Source organism: Carettochelys insculpta, chromosome 10, assembly GCF_033958435.1.
Source record: "Carettochelys insculpta isolate YL-2023 chromosome 10, ASM3395843v1, whole genome shotgun sequence".
NCBI classification, from domain to species: Eukaryota; Metazoa; Chordata; order Testudines; family Carettochelyidae; genus Carettochelys; species Carettochelys insculpta.
Window position 1 is genome coordinate 48,526,985 of NC_134146.1, and position 25,675 is coordinate 48,552,659.

Sequence of the window (25,675 nt, forward strand, 5' to 3'; positions counted from 1 at the left end):
GGTGTTGAACAGGGACCAGGGAGGTTGAGTTGGACTCGCGCCTGACGGGTGGTGAGCTAGAGGCAGGGGTGGGGGGTGAGTAAGAGCTATGTGCAGGTGGTGAGTGACGCTGGGGAGGAGGGCTGAGCCTGGGCAGGGGTAGCGAGTTAAGTGCAACTGGAAATTGCGCTACAGGGTTTACAATAGGAATTGAGGTCAGGCACGTAGGAGCGGGGTCATGTACTCTGAGTTTGCGTACTCTGAGACCTTACTGTATCATCTTTGTCTTTCCCAGCCCTGCTAGCTGTCTCCTCGGTTATTTAGTGAATAATCCTGTGCTCATAACATCAGTTTGCCATTAGGAAAATAAGTGATATCAATCTCAGAATTAAGACATACGTGAAAAATCAAACAGGAGGCAATAAACTCTAAGGTGGCAAACCCTGCTGTAGAAATTGATTTCAGGATATTAAGGAAAACCAAAATCGACACAGTAAGTGTAAGTTGTTCATTCTGCACTGAAAGACTTTTCCCTCTGTGAATGAAGGGCTAGCAAATTTAAGCATCAGTGTAAGGTATTAAAATAGATTAAACCTTTCTTCTTCCCACCCCATTTTAATCATAACTATGATGATCCTCTCTTACACAAGCGTAATTGAAAAACGGAAGAGGATATATACAGCAGTAAAATCTAGTCCTATATTATACTTGGATACTATCACATGTATTCATATCTCAAATTGTCAGCCCACTTGTTTGGCAACAGATGGGCTCAATGCTTAACACAAAAGTTCACCTGCCCCTTGGACTGCCACCCAAGTAAAGGAAGAAGCAAATATTCATGATGCATCAACACCTGCAGTTTTGGGCCTTTCATCTGCAGAAATATTTGTACCATGGTTGAACTTCCAACAATTACAGTGGAAAGCAACTGGTGCTCAAATTATTGTGCTCCGTTACTCACACATCAATTGGAAACAAAGGCCTAACAGTTGACCAGGAGAAACTTTATAGCACTGGTAAATAAATAATAGTTATTATTATTAAATTAATAAATACATGGATTAAGCAGGTTTATACTTCTCTTTGTCCCATTACTGCCCACATGTTATCTGGCTTATAAATATGAAACTTCATTATAATCATACAATTTGTTCTACTGACTGTTGAGACTTCGAAAGAGCAAAACACACAGCACTGAGACAATAGTTAGCAAGAACAGTTTAGACGGGTAGATCATGTTATCAGAACTGGTGAGGACAGGCACTCAAAAAATATTCTCCATGGTGAGCTGAAACACAGGAAGTGTGGTCAAAGAAAAAGATTTAAAGATACCAATAAGCAGACTCCCAACCTGGGTGGCATAAATATTGATAGCTTTGAAAAATGGACCTCACCAAAGAACAACTATCAATAAAGGTTGTAAATACTTTGAGAAAGACTGATATCACAAAAACTGCCTGAAAAAAGGCCAAGCATAATTTAGAGTCTTTAAGGGAAGATCACACATTCCTGTGACATCTGTTCATGACCTTGCTGATCACACCATACAGTCGCAAGAGAACATAGGAGAGATTAGTTGCTGTTCCTGATCACAATTTCACATATTTAAAATGAAAAGCAAACTTTTTATAAAAGTTTTCTTGAAAACTTCTGAAAATTTCTTGCCAATAACGTAAGGATCCATTTCTGAACTATAAGACAGTGTCATTTTGCATAATTTCTGATGCCTTTAACCAGTTTGCACTCCAAGAAAATAGAGGATTCTCACCAACAACCACAGACTATACTACAGGAATACCAATCCTGGAACTTTTCCTTGCAACAAGGCCCAGTGCTTACTTTGTCAACATATCTATTTGGGAGATACCATCACTGGACCTAACCAGGTTATTCACAGAATCACGGGCACATTCTGATGTGCCTCATGCCATCATGTGCCAACTATGCCCACATGCTTTGTATATTGGACTGACTTGAAACTCTTTTAGACAAAGAGTTAATGGGCACAAAACAGATATAAAAGCACTCCTGATCCATAATCGGTCAGCTAACATTTTAATGGAGTGGTCCATTCTGTTAATGACTTACAAGTCTGTGTTTTACTGAAGAGGAATTTTCACAACAGTCTTGAAAGAGAGGCTGCTGAACTCTCTTTTATATTCAAATTCGACACATTAGCACGTGGTTTGAACCGGGATGCGAATTTTCTGGGTCATTATAGGGGCTCTTTTGCATACTTGGCTTTATCGAATTCTTGTCTCCCCCCTCCACTCCTTCTGCCCCTCTGCTCTCTGATTTGCTCACCTTGATAATAATTTTTCTGATTTGTCAATGCTGATTATTATTTTTGGTTCTCTATGCCTTAAATATCGAATCTGTTCTGGTATGGCTATGATCTGAAGAAGTGGGTCTGTCCCACGAAAGCTCATCACCCATTAAATTATTTTGTTAGTCTTTAAAGTGCTACTGGACTGCTTTTTTTTCCCAAGAAAATAAAGGTACCCAGTTCTCACATTTTGATTGTATTAGTTTTGCAGAGTCCCATTTTACAGGAAAGAGCAGAACTCTTGTAAGTGAGGATTTACTGAAGCAACTCTCAAAGCAATAGCAGTAACTTCATCATATATATTATTTGTGCTCTGTCCATCTGTCTGTCTCCCCAAGCAAAGTTCTACCATGTTCCACCCCACACACACACACAAATTGTGCCAGCTCCTTCTTCACCTAGTGCAGCGCCCAGCCCAGTCCCCCAATATAACCCCCACTCCCACACCATGCCAGTCCCAGCCCCTTTCTTGGCCAGTGCAGGGCAGGGCAGGGCCCAGCCCCTCCTCTCCTACACCATGCCAGCCACAGTGTGGAGCCCATCCCAGTTACCAATGGAGGATGCTCCCCCTCCCCCACCACCATGCCATCCTGAGCCCCTTTCCCAGCCAGCGCAGGGCCCAGCCCAGACCCCATCAACCATTAACTATCACAACACTTACAGCACATTCAACATAACTAGCAAAGTCTGCCACACACACATCTTTACTGTTTTCTTTTATTGAAGGAACCAACTGTCAGCTTGAGTCTGGAGCTAAACATCAGTTTAAAATTACTTGCTTAAAACACTTTATTTTGCTAAATGGGAACAGATGAAAGCCAAAGCTGTCATCAGCTGAATGCCATCGTAAGCAACTCAGTTCAAAGAAACACTTTAAATGGATAAGCCTCATTGGCCTGAAACTGAGAGCATATAAATTTTAAAACAATGTGATCAGGAAACTTACAAAAGGTCAACAGTAAATGGTTGCAAAATAATGAAAACATGGAGCACTTAACTAACACACATTTGCTGCCTTCAAGCATAAAGTTCAGTCAAAGGGTGTTGAAAACAATGAGGGGAACGCAAGAGCTAGGGATAGCTCAGTGGCTTGAGCATTAGCCTGCTAAACCCATAGTTGTGAGTTCAGTTCTTGAGGGGGCCATTTAAGGATCTGGAGCAAATAGAATGAAAAAAGGGGCAGTGCTCTGCCCTGCCAAAAAGGCAGAGGACTGGTCCTGGTGACCTCCTGAGGTCCCTTCCAGCTCTATGAGATGTGTATCTCTGTAGATAGCCTGAAAAACTGGGATGGGGCAGGAGTTATTTGAGGTGGGATAGGTGCCTAGATGAAACAAAGCCCCTAAAAATTGGGACATTTGATTACCCCAGGAACATCCAGCTACTTCCTCCTGATATCCCATTCAACATAGCAGCAGGACTAAAGCATTCTCACATCAGCTTCATCACCCTCAACATGGCCGTCCTGTTATTTTCAATGATGTATCTGAAGCATCTCTACAGAGAGTAAGTACTTGATCATGAAAAAACAGCTCTGCTAGACAGTAGTACCCTATCATAAAAGACAGTGTGGAATATAACTGAGAAATTTAGGCATTGATGGACTTATCCTCCACGAACTTATTTAGCTTTTTTCTAAAAACCCTATAAAGGCATCATCTTCAGTATTTCCTCTGGCAAGGAATTCCAAAGGTTGACTGTGTGTCGTGAAAAAATACTTTGTTTTAAACCTGCTACCCATTACATTTCATTTGTTATGGGAAGAAGTAAATAACATTTTCTTATTTACTTTCTCCACAGACCTTTATCATACCTCTCCAAGCAGTGTCCTCTTTTTTAAGTGAAAACTCCCAGCCTTTTTAATCTCTCATCATACCTCAGCCATTCCAAACCCCTAATCATTTTTCTGCTGTTTTCTGAACTTTTTCAAGTGCCAAGGTATCTCTTTTGAGATGAGGCAACTGTATCTGCATGCAGTTATGTAGGAGCAATAATATATTCTCTGTCCTATTCTCTATCCCATTTTTAATGATTTTTAACATTCTATTTGCTTTTTGCCTGCCGCTGCACAGAGTGGATGATTTCAGAGAACTATCCACAATGACTTCAAGACCTGTCTCTTACATGGCTATAGCTAATTTAGTCCCCATCATTTTATATGTACATCTGGAATTAGGTTCTCTAATATGCATTATTTTGCATTTATCAACATTAAAATTCATCAGCCATTTTGTTGCCTGGTCACCTAGTTTTGTGAGCTCCTTTTGAAGGTCTTCACAGGCTGCCCTAAATATAGGTTTTTAGGATTTTTGCAGATTTTTAGGTCAGTTTAACAATAGATAGAAGTGAGACATTCTTATTGTACTGTGGCAGTGTTTAGGAGGCCCAGGCATAGACCAGGAAATCTTCGTAATATTCGTTGTACAAATACACAAAAAATATTTCTCTGCCTCAGAGTTTAATGCAAAGCTCAACTCCTTCATAAAGTTATATGACCAGGGTTCATTAAATAAATGTGCTTGTGTACATTCATGTCTAACCTCTCTCTTTTCTCTTCAGATACCAATTAGTGTAAGAAAAGAGAAATCAAGAGAACTAACATCCTGAAACACTACCCAGATTTATTTCTGTTAGCCAAGACCAACCGTCTGACAGTCACATCCAGAGTTCAGACATTATTCTGAGACCAGGAAGCAATGACTGGGGAGCAACCATTTTTCACAGTGCCACCAAGAGGTGCTGTGGGTCATGGGGAAGGTGGGACGGGGCCCCAGCATCATGCTGCAGAAGGGGAAAAGACAAATGACAGAAGGGGCAGGGCCTAGGGCACTTAACCCTCAGTGCTGCTGGGTCCCCTGTGCTGGCCCTCCTCCTTCTCCCTCCCAGCCATGCACAGTTGGAAATATGCTGTCCTGGGCCCCTTTGAAAAATTGGTTTTGGGGGAAAATACCTCTTTTGCCCCACCTTCTCCACACCCCCATTGGCTGACCTGGTTTTGAACAGCAGAGAAAGTGTTGATAGCAACTGGAGATCAGATTCTTATCTGACCACATTCAGGTAGCTAGAATCTTGGCCTAAGACTATGCAGCTATTCCTTGCTAAAATGCTAGGTTTGAAAAAAGAAGCAGGGGTTCTTCTTCATCCCTTCTATTCCCTCAATCACCCTTAAAACCTCTGGGGGGGAAAATAAAGTTTTGGTTTTTTTTTTGGTTTTGTTTTTTTCACACTTTGCTGGGCATGGCTGTGTGTGTTTGGTCCCACGCACTTGAATTACTTTCATCCTAGTGGATTGTTAATTATGGAGCGTAGTGAATACAATTCAAATTGTTCATATTGTAAACTATTTCATTTTTTCACACACATCCAGCTATCTGGATTTGAAAAAGAATAAGACCAGAAAGGACCAGCAAGTCACCTAATCCAGAGGGGGACAATAAGCAGATTGTGGGCCAGATGCTGTTCGTCAGGTTTAGCCAATGGTGGATTACCAGATGCTTTGTTTGCCTGCACGCCCCAGGTACGGTTGTTCCCACTGACCAGTCCACCATTCCTGCCTAATGGGAGCTGTAGGAAACTACGGCCTGGCCCGCACTTCTTCCTGTGGCTCTCATTGTCCACAGTTCATCATTCCCAGACAACATGTGCTGTAAGCAGCCATGTGCATAAATGCTGAGGCAAAGTGTCTGGCAGCCGACCAGGGGCTAGTCCTTGCAAACTGCGACACACCCCTCATACTCACAGAACGAAGACCTCTGATTTAATAGTAAATCACCATTGTTAACGGTCACATTAACCAATGAGAATGCACCTTTCTTCAGAAAATAAAAGTACAAAGAGAAAATTATATTTAAAATGTTTATTTAAATTGAGGCTTTCAACACTGTGATTTAGAATCACTGATTCTGATTGACTTAATTTAAAGCACTCTCTCTACCCCACCTGGATTAGACTCAAGTATCATAGCCATCAGGAAACTAAACCCACAGTAGAATCCTGACTTACGTGAAGGTTGCATACTTGCACAATCCCACCTAAATCAAATTCCACATAACTCAAGGGAGCCAGGAAACCGACCAATGCAGCACTGCTGGTCAGTTTCCCACCTCCTGTGAGTGGACAGCAGCCCAGAGTCTGGCTCTGGGCTACTTGCTGCTCACAGGAGAGGGGAAACTGACCAGGAGTGCTGTACTGGTCAGTTTCCCAGCTTCTGTCAATGGCAGCAGCCACTAATCAGGCTGGTGCCCCTAACTGGAGATGGGAAACTACTCCTGTTGGGGGTGGCAACCTGATTCTCGCTGCCCCTGACAGGAGCAGGGAAACTGCTCATTGAGGCAGAGATAGGCAGGCTCTTGGCTGGTGTCCATTACAGGAGACAGGAAACTGACCAGCACAGCAGCGCTTGTCAGTTTCCCCTCTGGTCTGAGTGGTGGGGAGCTGGTGCCTGGCTCCAGGCTCCAGGCTCCTCTGAGTGGTGGGCAGCCAAGAGCCAGGTGCCAGCTCCCTGCCACTCAGAGGAATGTTGACCCAAGATGCATACAACTTGAATGTTCTACCGTATTGTCTGCCAAAAGTAGAGACCAGCAGGGACTATGGTGCAAAGGCCCAGGCCTGTGCAATGGCAGGGAACAGACCTGGTGAGCTATACCCACATGATCCTAACATTATGAACACAATTGGAGTTGAGACAAGCACTTCTTCCTTCCAGTCTCAGCTGGTCTGAAATGAAGAGTATTATTGTGTCATGAATATTCATTCCATAAAACTTCTCTGGGTTATGTAAAACACTTATTTTAGCAGGATTATGACACTGGCTTTGTGGCTTTAAGAATAAATATTTGTTCCAATGTTGCTTAACTACGACCCATAGTGTGTTTCTCAAGACACTTTATATTTCATAGATTATCTCAACTAAAATGTCAGCAACTGATATAAATACTGAAGACACCCTATGGAAAAGCTGTAGTATGAAGCATATTACATTAATCTGCCTCAGCACATTTAACTTTACAATGAACAGAAGTGCGTTTCGCCAACATTTTAGTCCTGTTTCTTATATGACCAGAACATTGTCTCTGATTTTGTTAATAGCATGCAATTTTAAAAGGTGGCCCTGGCTCTGGTCATTTTTTACTGGGTATCTTGTCAACTGTTAGGAAGAAAAAAAATGCAAAACCTCAACTGGGATAGAGATTGCAATCGCATGCAATATCTTTGGGGACCGTACTAAATTTATGAATGTTTTATGCATCGCCGTTAGCCAGAGATTGCTTGCAGCTCCAAGGGGTGTTCCACGGCTCCTCCAGACGTGAAACACGTGGAAGGAATGGGGAATTATTGAAATGTCTGGGGAGGCGTGTGAAGAGCTTCAGATAACAGTTCTCTGGGTGGTTTGCACATATTAGTTTAAGGTAGTCCCAGCACGTAGGGACAAAAAACAAAATTTAGATATAAAGACTCAGAATATTCCTTTTGATTCAGAAAAGGAAGAGGTGTTTCGCTCTTTTGTCCTAAGAATCAATGTAGCCTGCTGAAAAAAGCTGTGTAATAACTTGTACCTGTACTAGTGATAGCATGTGGAGAAAAACTGAAGCACAGATGCTGGCTGTTCAGCAGATTTACTTTCTGGGGAGAAAACAATTAAAAATATGGGGCTGCAGCCTAAAACCTTAAACCAGAATGGAATGGGACACAAGTACATGTATACAGAGAGGTGAAGGACAGATGACCCAAACCCAAAAGGTAGGACTGGGTCACGGAGGTGGGTCAAAGATGCAATTACCCTGAAACTGACACAAACACATTACAGGCAAAGTTACTGCAAAGACAGAGGCAGAGTGACACTATCAATTTTGCTACTAGAGTAGGTACAGTATTGCAAAACCTCAAGTTGCATTCCTGCAACCCCCATGTAACTCAAATTTTTGCGCATATCAAGGGGAGACAGGAAGGAGGCTTGCAGAAGCCGAGAAACACAGTGGCCCAGACTTGGGAACCAGGCAGCAGCCTGGCTCCCAGCTCCTCTCACAGAGTCGAGAAACTGACCAGGCTATTCTATTTATTCTATTCGAAACCTTAACAGATGTTGGAATTACTCTCACATTTCCATTCTTCCCACTTAAAGTTATTCCAGTAACTGGTGTAGGTAACAGCAGCTCTTGTAAGATACAGCCGAGTTCTCCTTGGTGTACTGTGGCCACTTGGAAAGATACTTACATACTATGGATAGCGATGCTATTATAGTGACAACGAGCATGTCTCCTTTTCATGTAACTTGGATGGTTTGTTTGCCCTTGTTTTCCTACTGCCTGGCAGAGAACAACAGGATCGCTGGAAAATACATTTTATATACATAATGGCTACATCTACATGAAAGGGTTTTTCTGGCAAACTGGACTTTTGTCAGAAAAACCCATGGAGCGTCTATACGCAAAATGTGCTTAGTCAACAGTCTGTCAACAAAACTCTGCAGAGCCACAGCAGCGTTAGACCTCTTCACATTCAAGTATGATGCCTCTCGACAACTTCCTGTCAACAAAACAGCCACACAGACATTCCGGGGCACTTTTGTCGACAGCCAGGGCTTCCAGCTCACCAGGCAGCCCTGTTTGCAGAGCTTCTGGTCAGCCATTCTGTTGAAAGAGGGCCAGGCAGCCTGGCTGCTCTGACAGAGTGGATTGCTCTTTTGATTTGCACTTGTGTGTACATGCAATCTGTCTACAGAAGTTTTGCCAGAAAATCCCTTTGAACGCTCACTTCTGGCAACACATGCTTCTCACGTAGACAGAGACAATGATACTTATTATAAAAATGGAGATGAAGCAGGCAGGCTGGGGGAAAAAGACTTGGAGATAACAGAGATCGTATGTGTAAGGAAGTTAATCATGTAATAAACTGTCTTTTTTCATCAATAAGGTTTGTAATTTTGGGGGATTTCTAGAGCTTGGACTGCCTACAGTTCCTTTTTCACCAGTACTTGTTATGTCAGTTGCCACACCACCACCTTCTTTCCTGGGCATGACCTTTACCAAAACCATCCATGTTGTATATCATCTAACATAAAATGACACTAATCCTCATTAAAATACAAAAATAAATAAGAGCAATGCAGTTTTGCTTCAAACGTTTCATTAATTTACTGCTCAGTTCTGGGTACAATTCAAAGTGTTGATTTTAATTTTTAAAGCCTTACACAGATACCTGAAAGACCACTATCCTATAGTGCCACACCAGCTGGGTCTAGCTAGCAGGCCCTTGGTAACAGTGCTAGATTTGAATGTCTGCCCAAAAGGTCATTTGCCAGCAGAGTGTGATTCTCTCTGGCTACGTCTACCCTAGCCCCAAACTTCGAAATGGCCATTTCGAAGTTTACTAATGAAGCGCTGAAATACATATTCAGCGCCTCATTAGAATGCCGGCAGCTGCAGCACGTCCAGATGGGGCTCCTTTCAAAAGGACCCTGGCAACTTCGAAACCCCTTATTCCTATCTGCTGTTAGGAATAAGAGGATTTCGAAGTTGCTGGGGTCCTTTCGAAAAGGAGCCCCATATGGACGAGCCGCGGGGCAGCGAGCCACGTCAATTTCAAAGTGCCACAGCTGCTGGCATTCTAATGAGGAGCTGAATATGTAGTTCAGCGCTTCATTAGTAAACTTCGAAATGGCTATTCGGGCTAGTGTAGACACGGTCTCCGTGGTCCAAAACAAAAATGTTAGCTTTCAGAACCTGGTGAAAATTCTGTTTATTTAGTACTGTTCTAGCAGTAAATTAGATCTGACAGATGCTTTGTTCTTATTACTGTTCAAGGAGGGGCCTGGAAATATTACCTGCACATTTGCTTTTAAATATAATTTCGCCAGTTGGCTGATTTAATTAATAAAGTTGCTCCAATGAACTGATGCCAGCGTGAAGCTAGATTAATTTATCTCTGACTAGCAAATTTACCCAAGCATTACTTAGGTCCTTAAGTCAATAAGTTTTTTTTTTCTTTCCCCATTTTATTATAGGAAAACGGAACATGTACATGCTTCAGTTAAATGACTATCTTTCAAAACCTGCCCCCATCCCCACCTTCCTGCTCTGAGATTTTCTTCACTCCCAACAACCCACATCTCCTGTCTTGACCCTTGCTCCCCTCCACACACATCCCAACCCCCTGACCTGAGCCCCTCCTCACCCCCAACCATTTGCTGTTCCCCATCCTACCCGAGAATGAATGAGAGCAAAACGCACAGCTCGCCTGGTGCCCCTCCCAGCCCTCCACAGTCAGAGTGAGGAATGCAGCAAATAGGGAGCAAGGCAAAAATGCACCGACAATAAGGAAGGGGAACAGAAAGCAACAAACCTGAGGGTGAGGGCGTTCCAGGCCTCTCCTCCACCCTGGCACAACTAAACCTTCACCTTGCTTTAAGTTAGACAGGAAGGTGTATACTGAATTTGGTGGTCCTAGACCTTATTTTACTATTCATATATTTTCCCATTTTTTTATGAAATAACTACTATGAATATATAAACATGAAGGGGCACAATTTTGTGCTCTTGCCTCAGGTGCAAAATTAGAAAGTTACAGCACTGCTGCCCCCTCCCCCCTGTTTTTGAATTGCCTTGGGTCAGCAAGTCCTTCTGCATTATCAAAATGGGTCCCTGTCTGGAAAAGGCTGGGAACTGCTGGTTTAGGAGGAGTCCTTGAACAGACTCACTCTCTCAAATACAGTGTAAATTAATAATTATGGGGGCACTGTCAATATGAAATTTTATTTTCTACTTGAAAGTTTTATAACTGTTAGTTACAACAAATATCCAAAACAGCTACAACTGAAAGTAGTTAAAAAGGTTTTTAGTCCCCTCACCACCCTGATTTGTTTACACTGTGTTGTCAGCCTTCTGGTTTTGTATATGACTGGTTCCACTTCCTGCCTCATGCATTCGTAGGACAACTACCACACAGTTTTGAGGGGAGCTTGCACGTTACTAGTAACAGCAGCAGCAGCAAGACTGCATTATGCCCATAGAAGAATAATGGAATATGAGGATGGTTCTGTGCAGGATTGGTGTTGCTGCTCTTCTCAACATCCGAAAAGAACAGAAAAACCCTTGTTATTCTTCAAGTAAAAGATAAACTGCAAATGCTGTTTACAGCATTTTTTTCAAAATTCGTGTCAGGAATACAAGTTAATAGATTTCCGTTAATCAAAAAATGTACGTAGAGTCCTAAGGTAAAAAACATTTTAAAAATTAATCAAAGTAAATAATGAAAGCATTAAGCTTGCTTAAAACCATGTCAATCTACATAAACAGTTTTTATTATGTTAAATCTCAACAAAAATAATGTCTGATGCTATTTAGATATCCAATTAAGGACCTAGTAGGATACTATTTCACACTTATTTTGAAACAATACACACTAAGTCCTGGGCTTAGAACAATCTCCATTCTTTTCCTATGTATCAGACATCTTCCTTCACCTCTTCCTTAAAAACTACTTTGCTAAACTTTCCACCACTATGTCAACTGCAATCTTATCTGCTATCATTTTTACACTTCATTCTTTAACCATCTGTACTTTGGTGGCATTCTCTGAAATGCTTCCAGTTCCACGCGCAGGGCCAGATAGACAGGCAGAACTTCAGAGTCTCAATGCGTGGATGAGACAATGGTGTAGGGAAGAGGGGTTTAGATTTATTAGGAACTGGGGACACTTTTGGGGTAGGGGGAGCCTATACAGGAATGATGGGCTCCACCTAAATCAAGGTGGATCCAGACTGCTGGCATTAAACATTAAAAAGGTCATAGAGCAGTTTTTAAACTAAGAGGTGGGGGAAAGCCGATTGGTGCGGGGGAGCACCTGGATCGGACGGAGACTTCTCTTACACGAGGCTCCATAGACAGGGATTCCTAGAAGTTAGTCAGATAGGGAACGTGGGAAATAATATATGGGCAAGATCAGATGTGAAACAATCGTGCATAAAAAAATCCACCACGTCTGTGAAAGGCGGACATATAAATAGTGGTAGTTTTCTAACATGCTTTTACACTAATGCTAGGAGTCTGTCTAATAAGATGGGTGAACTGGAGTACCTCATATCAAAGGAGGAAGTTGACATAATAGGCATCTCAGAAACATGGTGGAATGAGGACAATCAGTGGGACACTATCATACCGGGATATAAATTATATCGGAAAGACAGAACAGGTCGTGCGGGTGGCGGAGTGGTACTATATGTGAAGGATAATATAGAATCAAATGAAGTAAAAATCCTAAAGGAATCAAAATGTTCCATAGAATCATTATGGATAACAATTCATTCCTCTAATATGAATATGGCATTAGGAATATATTACCGACCACCTAACCAGGACAGTGATAGTGATGCTGAAATGATGAGGGAGATTAGAGAGGCTATCAAAATAAAAAACACAGTAATAATAGGAGATTTCAATTATCCCCATATTGATTGGGTGCATGTCACCTCAGGACGGGAGTCAGAGATTAAATTTCTTGATGCCTTAAATGACTGCTTCTTGGAGCAGCTAGTACAGGAACCGACAAGGGGAGAGTCGATTCTCGATCTAGTCTTGACTGGAACGCAGGATCTGGTCCAAGAGGTAACTGTTACTGGACTGCTTGGAAATAGTGACCACAATATAATAACTTTTAATATTCCTGTGTTGGGAAGAACACCGCAGCGGTCAAACACTCTGGCATTTAATTTCAAAAAGGGGAATTACACTAAAATGAGGAAGCTAGGTAAACAGAAACTAAAAGGTAGAGTAATTAAACTAAAATCCCTGGAAGCTGCATGGAAACTGTTTAAAGACACCATACTAGAGGCCCAACTTAAAAGTATACCCCAAATAAAAAAACACAGTAAGAGACCTAACAAAGAACCACCATGGCTAAACAGCCATGTTAAAAAGGCAGTGAGAGAGAAAAGGGCAGCTTTTAAAAAGTGGAAGTCAAATCCTAGTGAGGAAAATAGAAAGGAACATAAACACTCCCAAATTAACTGTCATAATGTAGTAAGAAAAGCCAAAAAAGAGTTTGAGGAACAGCTAGCCAAAAATTCAAAAAACAATAGTAAAATGTTTTTTAAATACATTAGAAGCAGGAAGCCTGCTAAAAAAGCAGTGGGGCCCTTGGATGATAAAGAAATAAAAGGAGCAATCAAGGAAGACAGTGCCATTGCGGAGCGATTAAATGATTTCTTTGCTTCAGTCTTCACGGCTGAAGATGTTACAGAGGTTCCTAAATCTGAGCCAGCCTTTTTAGGCGACAAATCTGAGGAACTCACTCAGATTGAAGTGACATTAGAGGAGGTTTTGGAATTAATTGATAAGCTGAATAGTAACAAGTCTCCAGGACCAGATGGCATTCACCCAAGGGTTCTGAAAGAACTCAAATGTGAAATTGTGGAGTTATTAACAGTGGTTTGTAACCTATCCTTTAAATCCACTTTGGTACCAAATGACTGGAAGACGGCCAATATAACACCAATATTTAAAAAAGGCTCTAGAGGAGATCCTGGCAATTATAGACCGATAAGTTTAACATCAGTACCAGGTAAATTAGTAGAAACACTAGTAAAGAGTAAAATTGCAAGGCACATAGAAGAGCACGAATTGTTGGGCAAAAGTCAGCATGGTTTCTGCAGAGGGAAGTCGTGTCTGTCTAATCTATTAGAATTCTTTGAAGGGGTTAATAAACATGCGGACAAGGGGCACCCAGTGGACATAATATACCTAGATTTCCAGAAAGCCTTTGACACGGTCCCACACCAAAGGCTTTTATGTAAATTAGGTGGTCATGGGATAGGAGGAAAGGTCCTTTCATGGATCGGGAATTGGTTAAAAGACAGAAAACAAAGGGTTGGAATAAATGGTAAATTTTCACAACGGAGGGGGGTAACTAGTGGTGTTCCCCAGGGCTCAGTCCTGGGACCGATCCTGTTCAACTTGTTCATCAATGATCTAGAAAATGAGGTAAGCAGTGAGGTGGCAAAGTTTGCAGATGACACCAAGTTGTTCAGGACAGTCAAAACCAAAAGGGATTGTGAAGAACTACAAAAAGATCTCAGCAAACTGAGTGATTGGGCAGCAAAATGGCAAATGAAATTTAATGTGGGTAAGTGTAAGGTAATGCATGTTGGAAAAAATAACCCAAATTACACGTACTACATGATGGGGTCAAATTTAGCTACGACAGATCAGGAAAGGGATCTTGGAGTTATAGTGGATAGTTCTCTGAAGACATCCACGCAGTGTGCAGCGGCAGTTAGTAAGGCAAATAGGATGTTAGGAATTATTAAAAAAGGGATCGATAATAAGACAAAAGATATCATACTTCCCCTATATAAAACTATGGTACGCCCACATCTCGAGTACTGCGTGCAGATGTGGTCTCCTCACCTCAAAAAAGATATATTGGCATTAGAAAAGGTTCAGAAAAGGGTGACTAAGATGATTAGGGGCTTGGAAAGGGTCCCATATGGGGAGAGGCTAGAGAGACTGGGACTTTTCAGTTTGGAAAAAAGGCGATTGAGGGGCGATATGATAGAGGTATATAAAATCATGAATGGTGTGGAGAAAGTGAATATAGAAAAATTATTTACCTTTTCCCATAATACAAGAACTAGGGGACACCAAATGAAATTGATGGGTAGTAGGTTCAAAACTAATAAAAGGAAATTTTTCTTCACACAGCGCACAGTCAACCTGTGGAACTCCTTGCTCGAGGAGGCTGTGAAGGCCAGGACTCTATTAGGGTTTAAAAAAGAGCTTGATAAATTTTTGCAGGTCAGGTCCATAAATGGCTATTAGCCAGGGATAAAGTATGGTGCCCTAGCCTTCATAACTAGGGCAGGAGATGGATGGCAGGAGATAAATCACTTGTCTTCTGTTCTCCTTCTCTGGGGCACCTGGCATTGGCCACCGTCGGCAGATGGGATGCTGGGCTTGATGGACCTTTGGTCTGACCCAGTATGGCCATTCTTATGTTCTTATGTACTAAGTCCATCAGATTTAGGTTTCGATTTTGCTGAGACTTATGTTTTGAAAACAGCGTACAAGATTATGGTGCTGTACAAATTAGTAACATAATACACCCCATGACATTTCTTATTACTTGTGTCATTATACATGTAGTTTGGGCATGACCTTCAATTACTTTTAAGGTAAGACAGAACTTGACCACAGAGAGAGCATACTGCTGGGTACACATATTATATTAGAAATCCCAGAGTGAAAACATTTTTAATGTTTATTCTTTAAGTAACTGGTACATTTACTGGGCACCGCTGGGGTCCTTAATGCAATGAACTTTTGTTTTCCTTCATTTACTTTAAATCATTGCACTAGGTTGGCACTGGGGATATGGGGTTTTGTAACTGGGGATATGGGGTTCAGTATGCAAAACATGCACTTTTCCATCACTCCCCAACAATGTGGATGAGCCAGAAATGTTCCTGCACAAACTGGGGGCGGTGGAGAGCTTCAGCCCTCACCAAAGGGCACCTGGAGAGTGGGGGTGCACTGCCACCCAGCCCCTTTCAAGCTGCTTTGTGATTCTTTTTTCTATATGATTTTGAGAACCAATCACACTCCAGGTGCATCTGTCTGTAGCTTCCCGTATAACAAGCAGTGACTGTGGGTCTCATATAGGAGGAAACGGGTCTCCTCCACGAAAGCTCATTACCCAATAAATTGTTAGTCTTTAAGGTGTTACACATCTGCTTGTTATTTAAAAGGAGCTCTTGAACAAACTCCCTCAAATATACAGTAAACTAGGAACATCTGCTTTCAATTTACTCCATCAAAACTTCTCACACTACTAGGGCCCATACTTATTTTGTGGTAGCACATCTCTTTTGGAAAGGATATTAAAAAACAAACAATATGTTGGGTAACAGTCTCAAAATATTTTACCTTAAGAATTGTTTTAATACATAAAATAGTGAGAAGAAATGTAGTTGTGCCATAATACCTATTTATTTATGGCTCACTGTTGGATGTTAGAAAATGAAATGTTAACTGCCCTTGAGTATCACTGATCCTGGAACTGCTTGAAAGTGACTTGCATCTACTGTTCAGATTAACACAGCCTGAGAAGCAATGGGGTTTTAAAAAGTGAAGTAATTACAGATCCTTGTTTTTCCACAAAATATAGCTGCTGTAAAAAAATTGTTTTATGGCGTATTCCCATTTGCAGTAGAAAAACAACAATTTCAAGACTTACATTGAGTATCCAAGTAAATTTGACCTTACAGCTGTAATTTCTATGCCCTGAGATTCCCCCTGCTGCCCTGACTCCTTGTTTTAGATTCACTTGCTGTATCAGATTTTACAGTCAAGGCCACTAACCCTGTGAATATCTAGGCCTGATTGAGACACCTTTTTATATAATATGTCAGTTTGGAGTTCATTTTTTAAAAAAAATATAGTTATTACTAGTACAGTCCTTGAATGTGAATGCTGTCATAGCAATATAAGTACCTTGTACGGGTATAGATTATTTCCCTTCCTATATGGTGATAGGTTACATGACTATATCTGAATCCACACTAGGCAGTTTATTGTTCTCTTTTAATCTTGCAAAAAAAAAAAAAAAAAAAAAAAAGAGGCTTATGCAAACAAATCCATACACAAGTACTTTCCTTTATTTATACAATGTGGGCAGACTAGTCTTATTGCATTTCATGTGACTAATAATGCAAAGTATATGTGTAAGTTCTTTTAGCATTGAGGGCCTTAACTGTAAATCTTCAAGTTACAAAAATCATTTTTATGTATGTAGAACTCCTAGCATGGTTTGGGCATTATGTATGTTCTAAGTAGGCTCCACAATGAGAGTAAATGAGTATGGCATTTCATCCAAAAGAAACTGATGAGAGACAGAAAAGAGAGACATTGAAATGAAGCTATACCGAGCGCACAAAATCTGTGTATTTTTCTCCCACATTCAAGCCTCATCCTAAACAAGAGCAGTTTCTCCACTCTTGGTGTTCACACCTCCACAGTAGCAACTGACAATGGATCACATCCCCCCTGACTGAACTGACTAGATTTCTCTCGATGTTCACGACTCCACATTAACTGATGATAATCGGGACATGTCCACCCTGACTGAATAGACCTTGTCAGCTCTTGGCCCTCCCCTTTACTGAGACTCCCTCTTTAAATCCTCCTCTGAATCCCCTCGACTCATGAATCTGACAAAGCAGGTCTTTGCCCTCAAAAGCTTGTGCTCCAGAATGTCTGTTAGTCTATAAGATGCCACAGGACTTCTTGTTGATCCTAAACAAAGAATCACCATAAAGATATGCTCCACCAAAAATTGAATGAGATACCTGTACCGATAAACAGGTTTCCTTTAATAATTTAGAAAGTTTCACTACTCATTGTTACGACAATGCATGGTGTATATTGCTATTTATTGCCAGTTAATGGTTCTCAAATTACAATGCAAATATTCATGACAAGAGAAGGAAATGTTTGTGGAAACAAGAATTTCCACAAGTATTTTTAACCGTAAAATAAATGAACAGTATTTCAAATTAAAAGGACAAACTCACAAAAGAATTTTTAATCTTTTTCCATTACCTGTATTTGTAGATACAGACAAGACAATTGAGCACTCATTCTGGTTATATTTCACACTCTTCTGTACAAGAGTAACTGTTTTATTCATACCATAATGGGGAATATTTTCTCCGCTCATTCAGATTATTAAATAAACCAGCAAGATATTTTCTGAATAGTATGGCTTTTCATTGTCACCTGTAATCATCTTTATTTTTTCCACAAATATGACAGAAAGAATATAAAGTTAAACCGTGTAAAGAGGACCTCCACATTTTCTAAGATTTAAATAAACTAACATCCTGTCAACACAACCATACACTTGTGAACCTACCTAATAGACCTAGAAGCCATTTAAAATAAAACAATCCTGATTATTTTTAGCCAATGTCCTTGGAAGCAAGGCACCACGAACTAATTTACAAGAGCAATAAGGAAGAGATTAGGTCAGGCATCTACAGTGAACAAAAATGAATAACCTATAAGAAACTGAAGTTGAAGACTCACAGTGTGACTGAAGCTTTCCAAGATTAGTTCAGACATTGTTTATACAACCAGCCAGTAAAACAAACGTAGGGAAAATTCCCTCTGTGCACTTGCCCAAGTTCTAAATTCCAGGCAGTAACTTTATAAGCATTGCTTACAACAATATCCCTACTCCAGCAAATATTTTAATTATTTTACCCAAATAAGACATGGAAAAGTCGAACAGATTTCGGTCGGAAAAGTTTTTGCCTCGGGCTCCAAACAACATCTAAGAGTACTACGAATGAAAAAGGACAGAGCAAGAACGTAATAGACGCTGAGGGGGCAACTGAAGGCGAACAGAGCGAGCCGCATTTTACCAGGCACTTCGCCTAACGCAGTGGGACAGTGTTGTCAGTTTCATTTGTCGGTGTGACTCTTCCCCGCAGCCAGAGAGGAGACGCAGAAGAATCGTGTGATTACAAAACCACGCGACTCGGCTAAGCGAAGCGAAGCGAAGCTCCCTGCCTACCCCGTTAAAAAGGAAACCATCGACCCGAAACACCCCCCAGGCCGCACAGCGCCGGGGAGCCTGACAACTCAGCGGGCTGGCAAGACGCTCGGCGGCTCCTGCAAGCCAGCTCGGCCCGGGGGCGGACAGGCCGGCAGAGGCTGCCAGGCAGCTCAGCTGCTCCGGAGTCACTTCGGAAAGCGGCGCGACCGCGCCCCTCCTCCCGCCGCCAGCCCAGCCCAGCCCAGCCCAGCCCGGTCCCCAGCCGGCCGCCGCGGCGCTCGGACGCTGGCGGTTGGGCCCCTCACCCCCGGGGCCCCTGCCCGCGCTCACCGGCCTGCGTGGTGTCGCTCAGGTCGTGATTGGCGGCGCTGCCCCGCGGATAGTCCCGCAGTTTCCTGCCGCTCAGGCTCAGGCAGCCGCTCACCGCCGCCTCCTCCAGAGCTCGGTCCAGGGAGCGGCTCCACGAGCCCGGCCCGCAGGGGCCCGCCGGAGCGCCCCCCGCAGCCGGGCTCGCGCCTGGCATCACCCCCGAGCCGCTCTCCACAGACACCAGCACCGCGGCCGCCATTTGCCCCCGCTGCCCCGGCTCCTTGGGGCACAGCGCCTGCGCGGCGCCTGGGGAAGTGGAAGCGAGCGCGCATGCTCGCAGGGCGGGGTCTTGCGCCCAGTGACTGGCAGCACTCGAAGCGCCTGCGCAGTCGAGACAGCAGGCGGCTTGATGCTCCCTGGGCGCAGTTGGGCGGCTTTGTGCCCTTAGGGCTCTGGTCCCCTTCCCCTCCCAAGGATCCGCTCCTTCCTCCTCCCCCTTAAGAAGCGGGAGAAGCCCCAGGGAAGCTGCCTATCCCCCAAGGAATGGAACAGGTGAGGGAGAGGAGCCAGGAATTAGGCCTGTAACAGTTCAGTCAGTGAGCAAGACACTTCACCCCTCCTCCCCACTAGTAGGGGAGGTTGGGTGCACGTATCATAGATAAGCAAGTGTAACCCCAGAGAAGATTTAAGCAGCTTATATTTTTATTAAAGGTGCCCCCTGCACTCCTTTGCCCCCTCACCTCCAATTAGAGTCCTGAACACAAATATGCAGTGCTTATGCTTTAATCCAGGAGTCATACTATCCCTGCAGTTCACAGGTATGTCTACACTAGCACACTACATCAAAAGTAGCCTATTTCAACATAACATTGAAATAGGCTAGTTCAACACGTATCATCTACACATCCTCCAGGGCTAGTGCCATCGCTGTTCAACAGCAAAGAGAGAGAACATCAAAAGGAGACACCCCAGAAGGAAATGTGGAGTGTCCACCCACACACAAGCACTCTGCCTCGAAATAAGGGGGCAACAAAGCCCCAAGCTACTCCCTTAAAGGGCCCCTCCCAGCCACATGGCCTATACTTAAGCAACCCAGAGATCTAGGTTTTGTACAAGGCTGCTCTCGCAGGACATAGATCACAAATAGGGATTTTTGTTACCAGAATCATTGCCTCTGGCACCTATACTCAAGCACTACAAAAATGCTATCTTTATAGAGCTGCAGTTATTTAGACATGCAAATTAACTGCAACTCTGTACTGGCGAAGTGATTACCTACCCCTTTATTCACAGACAAAGATTTGTGCTCAGGTTTTGGTATAGAAAAGCAACAGGCGTTGATTTAGCTTGATGACAATCCTAAACTTTTGCTCTATCAAATATTCAAATCCAATTGTTCACTATCATTCTAGCCCTTCAAAAACAATGAAAGATAAGTTTTAAACACATTTGTTTAACAGCTATATGTAGCTTAAAGTAACTTCTTCCACTATTCACTAATGATATTTGGTCCAAAAACTTTAGAAAAAAGGGGAGAGGCAGTTCAGGTGAGGCAAAACCATTGGATTAACTGACTCAACCAATGTCAACATATCCTCCTGGACTGCTTCTATTGGTGGGAATTCTTAATGATTAAAGGTGTGTTGCTCTCTGAATTTAGGGGTAAGGGTAGCTCTTTGAAACTCCCCCGCCCATGTCTACCCCAATTACAAGTTAAAAAAAAAAAAAAAAAAAAAAAAAAGTCACTCCATCACTATCATTTGAGATAGATATACAAGAGCTCACATTGATCTTTCAGAAGCATCAGATATGCTACTTTGTTATAAAAACTAGTGCATGTCTCCCCTCAGAAGCTATCTGACCAAGACCATCATTCTGACTGCTAATGGGAAAGCAGGGAATTTAGATAATCCAAGAGCCTGTCCAGGTAATTCACCATAGTTGAAATTTGGTCAACCATGTCTAAAGGCAATGTTTTGTCTACAGCAGGAATTAAAAGTGGCAGTTTTATTGTAAACTTAATCTTCCGCTGGCATCTCACTGAAAAGTGATTTCATTTCAGACTATGTGGGAATGTGTCAGGGACAAACATGTTGATCCTGTAATACTGGTTTAAATTAAAAGTTGATCTTCTGAGTAGCGAACCATTCTAAAGCAACATGAAAAGTGGTCTATGTGCTGACAGATTTTCAGCTAGCAGCCTGTCACAGACTACATCACTTTTCAGTTCATTGCTACTTCCTAACAGAAGTCTCAGAAATGCCAGTTTTAATTAACATATTCATCAAATAAATTTCATAGTTCATACAAAACAATGGCAGGACGTGCTTGTCACATTTCAGGATGCTGGCCTGACTCAAGAGTGCAGATTTTTTTCCCCCTATCTTTACCTTCTGTACCTTCCTTAAATATTTAACAGCTACAGTTTACAAGTACTGAATTCCCCTGTGTGGGATATTCCAAAGCCGCATAATTCATCAATGCAGTGACCAAAAGTTTATAAGCAGGCACAAAACATGAAACCTGTTACATTTTATTTTTAAAAAACCAACAAGCTTCAGAATAGATCCAAATGCAGTAACTTCTCAAAAAATATCAAAAAGGTACAGTGTAAAGCCATCTTTTCATTAAATACAAACTAGCTTTTTGTGATGCATTGCATCAATGTTTTGCATCTATGTTGCATCCTGGTACACAGGAAACATATGCACTGAAACAGGATGACTAACACCACATTTTCTACCTAAATTCTAACAGAAGAACCTTTTTCAGAAATATTTCTACTGATAATTAAAAACTTTTTCAAAGTTAAAATAAAAGGTTAAGTACTGAACAGTGTTGAGGATGAATTTTGACAAACTGCTATATGAAAGAAAGCCCTTCCATGGTCATATGCTCTCAATGTTAAACTCTTGGGTAAACAATCTGTTTACCCACAATTTCAGGAAGTGGAAAGAAACCAGCTTTTAAAAATTGAATCCACAGTCTTCCAAGCAAAAAAGAGTATTAAAACTAACTTCGCACCATTGGTATTAGTGGACGCAGCAACCAAACAACTCCTTTTACCTGGCTACAGCCAAGTCTAATTGCTATGAAAAAGATGAAAATCCACTAGCATGCGGATTTAAAGTAATTTTACCTGCATAATTTTGAACAGGTGCTTTGTTTCCATTAAGGATGTGAATGCATAATGAGGATGCTCCAATCCGGCCATCATCCTTCCGATAATTATGCACATCCATCGCTTTTACCCATGCTAAAGCAGTCTCATTGAAGCCAATGGGATTACTCATGTCCATAAAGTTAGCATGTCCTTATGTATCTGCAAAATGTGGGCGTCTTCTCCTAGAAACTCTTCCTCAGCTTCAATAACATCAAAATACTTGACTTTATGGATCAGGTGCACCCTTCATTTCTCTTTGGCATTATATACAAACAGGTGCCATTAGATAAGTCTACCTGTAGGCTGCATCTCAAGAGGCTGAGGAAACCCTTTCAGGGGCAAAGTTTATGACATTAAAATCTAGAATCTGGGAGGGTTAGGAAACCTGGCATCTTATACTTACTTATATTAAGTCAGTATTTAGCCTTACAAGAGGGACCAAAACACAAAAATATTGTATTACATTTGTGAAAAAACAAAGAAATAGAAGGGTAGAGTAAACAAAATGTAAGAGAATAAAAGTTCCATTTACTGACAAGGCAGATAGACTATGAACAGCTGCAGCACAAGTTTCACTAATGTGGCCTCAACTCTCACTTAGGAGGGAAGATTTAAGGATGGGTCATCTTCATGCCTATGAAGTGTCTCAGATAATAGTTTTACTTTTCCAAATGAAGGTGCAAAAATTTTGCCTCAAAAAGAATAACCTGAGTTCAAAAAGCATTGGCAATTACAACCAAACCCCCTCCGAAAGAAAGAGCGGCAGCTATGTCTTGAATAGAAACACAAACTGGCTTAATGCCAAACCGCAATCTGCAGGGAAGTTTTCTGGCAGAGACTGCGCTCCTACAAAGAGACAGGTTTTTTTTAACAGAAATGCTGACACAATCCTCACTATAGCAGGGGTTGAGGAGCAGATATTGAATGCCACTACCAAAACTGTTAGCTTTAACCTGCTGTTTGTATTTTGGCTGCAATTCTCCTGCCCCAATCAGCAGCTGGGACTATACAAAGATCTGTTTCTATCAAAACACACCACCACTTACCAAACAGATCAGTTTTCCCATTTTTGCCTGGGTTATCATGTCTTTACTATTAAACGGGAAAAAAAAAAATAAATAAATCAATAAAGGATATTTATCCGTGTCAGCACCTAACAAAAAGTCTGAAGAACTTCAGTGATGTATGCTATACTCTTCTGCCCACTTTAATCGTAGTTTCTCAAATCAGTGGAGTCTTTATATACATGTCCTTTCAAAAGCCTCTAGCCCACTGTTACAAAACGGCTTCCTTTGTTCTGAGACAGGGCTGTTCTTTGTTCCTTGAGGATCCCAAAGCGCTCATTCAAAGTTATTCCAGTCTGCAAAACAAAATCATTCAGTACAGAACTTGAAAAAAATATTAGACCGAGCAATTACAACATGATAATTACCCATTTGGCTTTGCTCAGTTTTTTTTCCTCCATAAACAGGCATCTGAGAGTTGTTTGCAAACCAATATTGAAAATAAGTGTTTTCTGTTTTTTAAATATTACAAAAAAAGAGAGGAGTAGAACAACAAAATGGGATGCAAGAACATTCATGCAGTGGTTAGCTGAAAGTCAGGATATGCAAAAAAAATCAAGATTAAAAAAAGTTCTGTTTTCAGGTTTTTTACTCCTCAGATTCATTCTCCATATTGTAATTAAATTACATTTGACAGCTTGATAACCAATACAAGTTTTTACTATTTTACACTCCTTGTTAGCATCCTGAGAGTTGAGAGCGCAAACTGGATTCTAATGTAGCTAACAATTCGCTTACTGGACTTTGCTCACAAGAACATTTGCAATATTCAGTGTATGTGATGATTCCTTGAAGGAAAGAACCCAGCATAACCATCCCACTCTAAGTAACAGGGAGTCCATTACAAAAAGCATCTTTATTTCAAAAGAAAATTTAATCTAGAAACACTAAAAGTTACTACACAACAACATTTTTATGGGGTATTTTCACAGTACGATTTCAGTTTCACCACCTGGAACACTGGTCTCAACTTCTACTTTTGTACTTTCCATTATTCTGAATGTCATTCCTCTGACCCAATATTTAGTTTTCCTTTTCCGTTAAGACACAGCTGTTGCATAACTGTAGAGTGATGTCATTCAGTTTGGCAACTGTGTTAGATACTAAAAACCCACATTCTGAAACCATGAAATTGCACACTTTTGTTTTCCCAAAATGTCAGATTACAATCTGTTCCACTCTGTAGACTCAGGAGCCATGGCACTATTGTGCTGTACATAAACTAAAAGCCAATTTAAATAAATTCAATGAGATTTTCTGCAATTTTATACGTGCCAAAGTTTCTGAAGATTCATTGTTTCAAATTCTCATATGAAGCTGAATTACTCAGATTTGACCTTCCGTGGTGTGCAGAAGACATGACCAAACTGTGGAGGATGGGTAAAAGAGAGAAAGATGTTCCCGGCTGTCCACTCTATTTAGGAATACAGAGCCATTTAATTCAGGGACATTACAGGGCCATACCACTATTCAGTTTTAAATCCTACGCGAGGCAGCTAGGCAGGAATAATTATTTATTATTATTATTTTAAAAAACAGATGGTTTAAAAAAAAAAAAAAAAGAGGGGTTAGGAACTTTTGAAAAGTTGAACAGCAAACTAATGCCAGAACTGAAAGCAGAATCAGCAAGTCTAACTGCATGTCCCCTGCTTTACCCTGGTTAACTCTATTAACAAGGAATACCTCACCACCTCTTATTTGTACATTGAATCACTCCAAATAAGAGTTAGAAAACAGCTTTTACCTGTTTTCCAACACTGTTGATATCAAACTGCAGCATAACTCCTTTAGGAACCTTCTTCTCTTCTGGTTGTTCCCTCTTCATTAGAAATGGGGGCATAGGAATACGAGTTAACTGTGGCTTCTGTGAACTGAAAGAAGACTTTTTTTTACATGGCACATTGAATAAAGATTAATGCAACACTAATCAGGTGTTACTCTATGCAAGACATACAAGTTGAACATTTTTAGTCTGGCACTATTTCATCTGGCCACACCCATAATCCATCATGGGTTTTAGTTAGCCAGACTGCCACTTATCATGGGTGTGGCCAAGTTTCCCATGGCCCCATGAAGTTTGTTTCCAGCCACCAGTCTTGCTCTCCGTGTTCCATGCTATTATTTAACTGTAATTTACGCCAAATGTCTTCTAAGAGCCCAGTAAGCAGGGAAAGCATTGGCAATGATGCTAGACAATATTGACCACCCATGGTCTGGAAAATGCACCAGTCAGGTGCAGAGGGTGCCAGATTAGAGAAGGTTCAACTTGTACTACGAAAACACAAG

General features: G+C 41.5%; 2 protein-coding genes across 5 annotated transcripts in view; both read right to left on the reverse strand.

Moving 5' to 3' along the window:
- Positions 1 to 19,525, reverse strand: part of LRCH3 (leucine rich repeats and calponin homology domain containing 3) — a 114,066-nt gene extending 94,541 nt beyond the window's left edge. The window contains exon 1 of one of the 4 annotated variants that reach the window (XM_075003778.1): positions 19,184 to 19,518. In XM_075003778.1, coding sequence (XP_074859879.1) covers positions 19,184 to 19,421 — 238 coding nt within the window. In that variant the 5' untranslated portion in view covers positions 19,422 to 19,518. Of the gene's footprint in view, positions 1 to 19,183 lie in introns of all 4 variants that reach the window. The other 3 variants (XM_075003781.1, XM_075003779.1, XM_075003780.1) reach the window with 3 other exon arrangements.
- A 2,133-nt stretch (positions 19,526 to 21,658) lies between these two features.
- FYTTD1 (forty-two-three domain containing 1) overlaps positions 21,659 to 25,675 on the reverse strand; it is a 31,569-nt gene continuing 27,552 nt past the window's right edge. Inside the window, exons 8-9 of the mRNA XM_075004369.1 lie at positions 25,134 to 25,260; positions 21,659 to 23,685 (exon numbers count right to left, since the gene is read on the reverse strand). Of these exons, the coding sequence (XP_074860470.1) occupies positions 23,590 to 23,685; positions 25,134 to 25,260 (223 nt within the window). The 3' untranslated portion in view covers positions 21,659 to 23,589. The remainder of the gene's footprint in view (positions 23,686 to 25,133; positions 25,261 to 25,675) is intronic.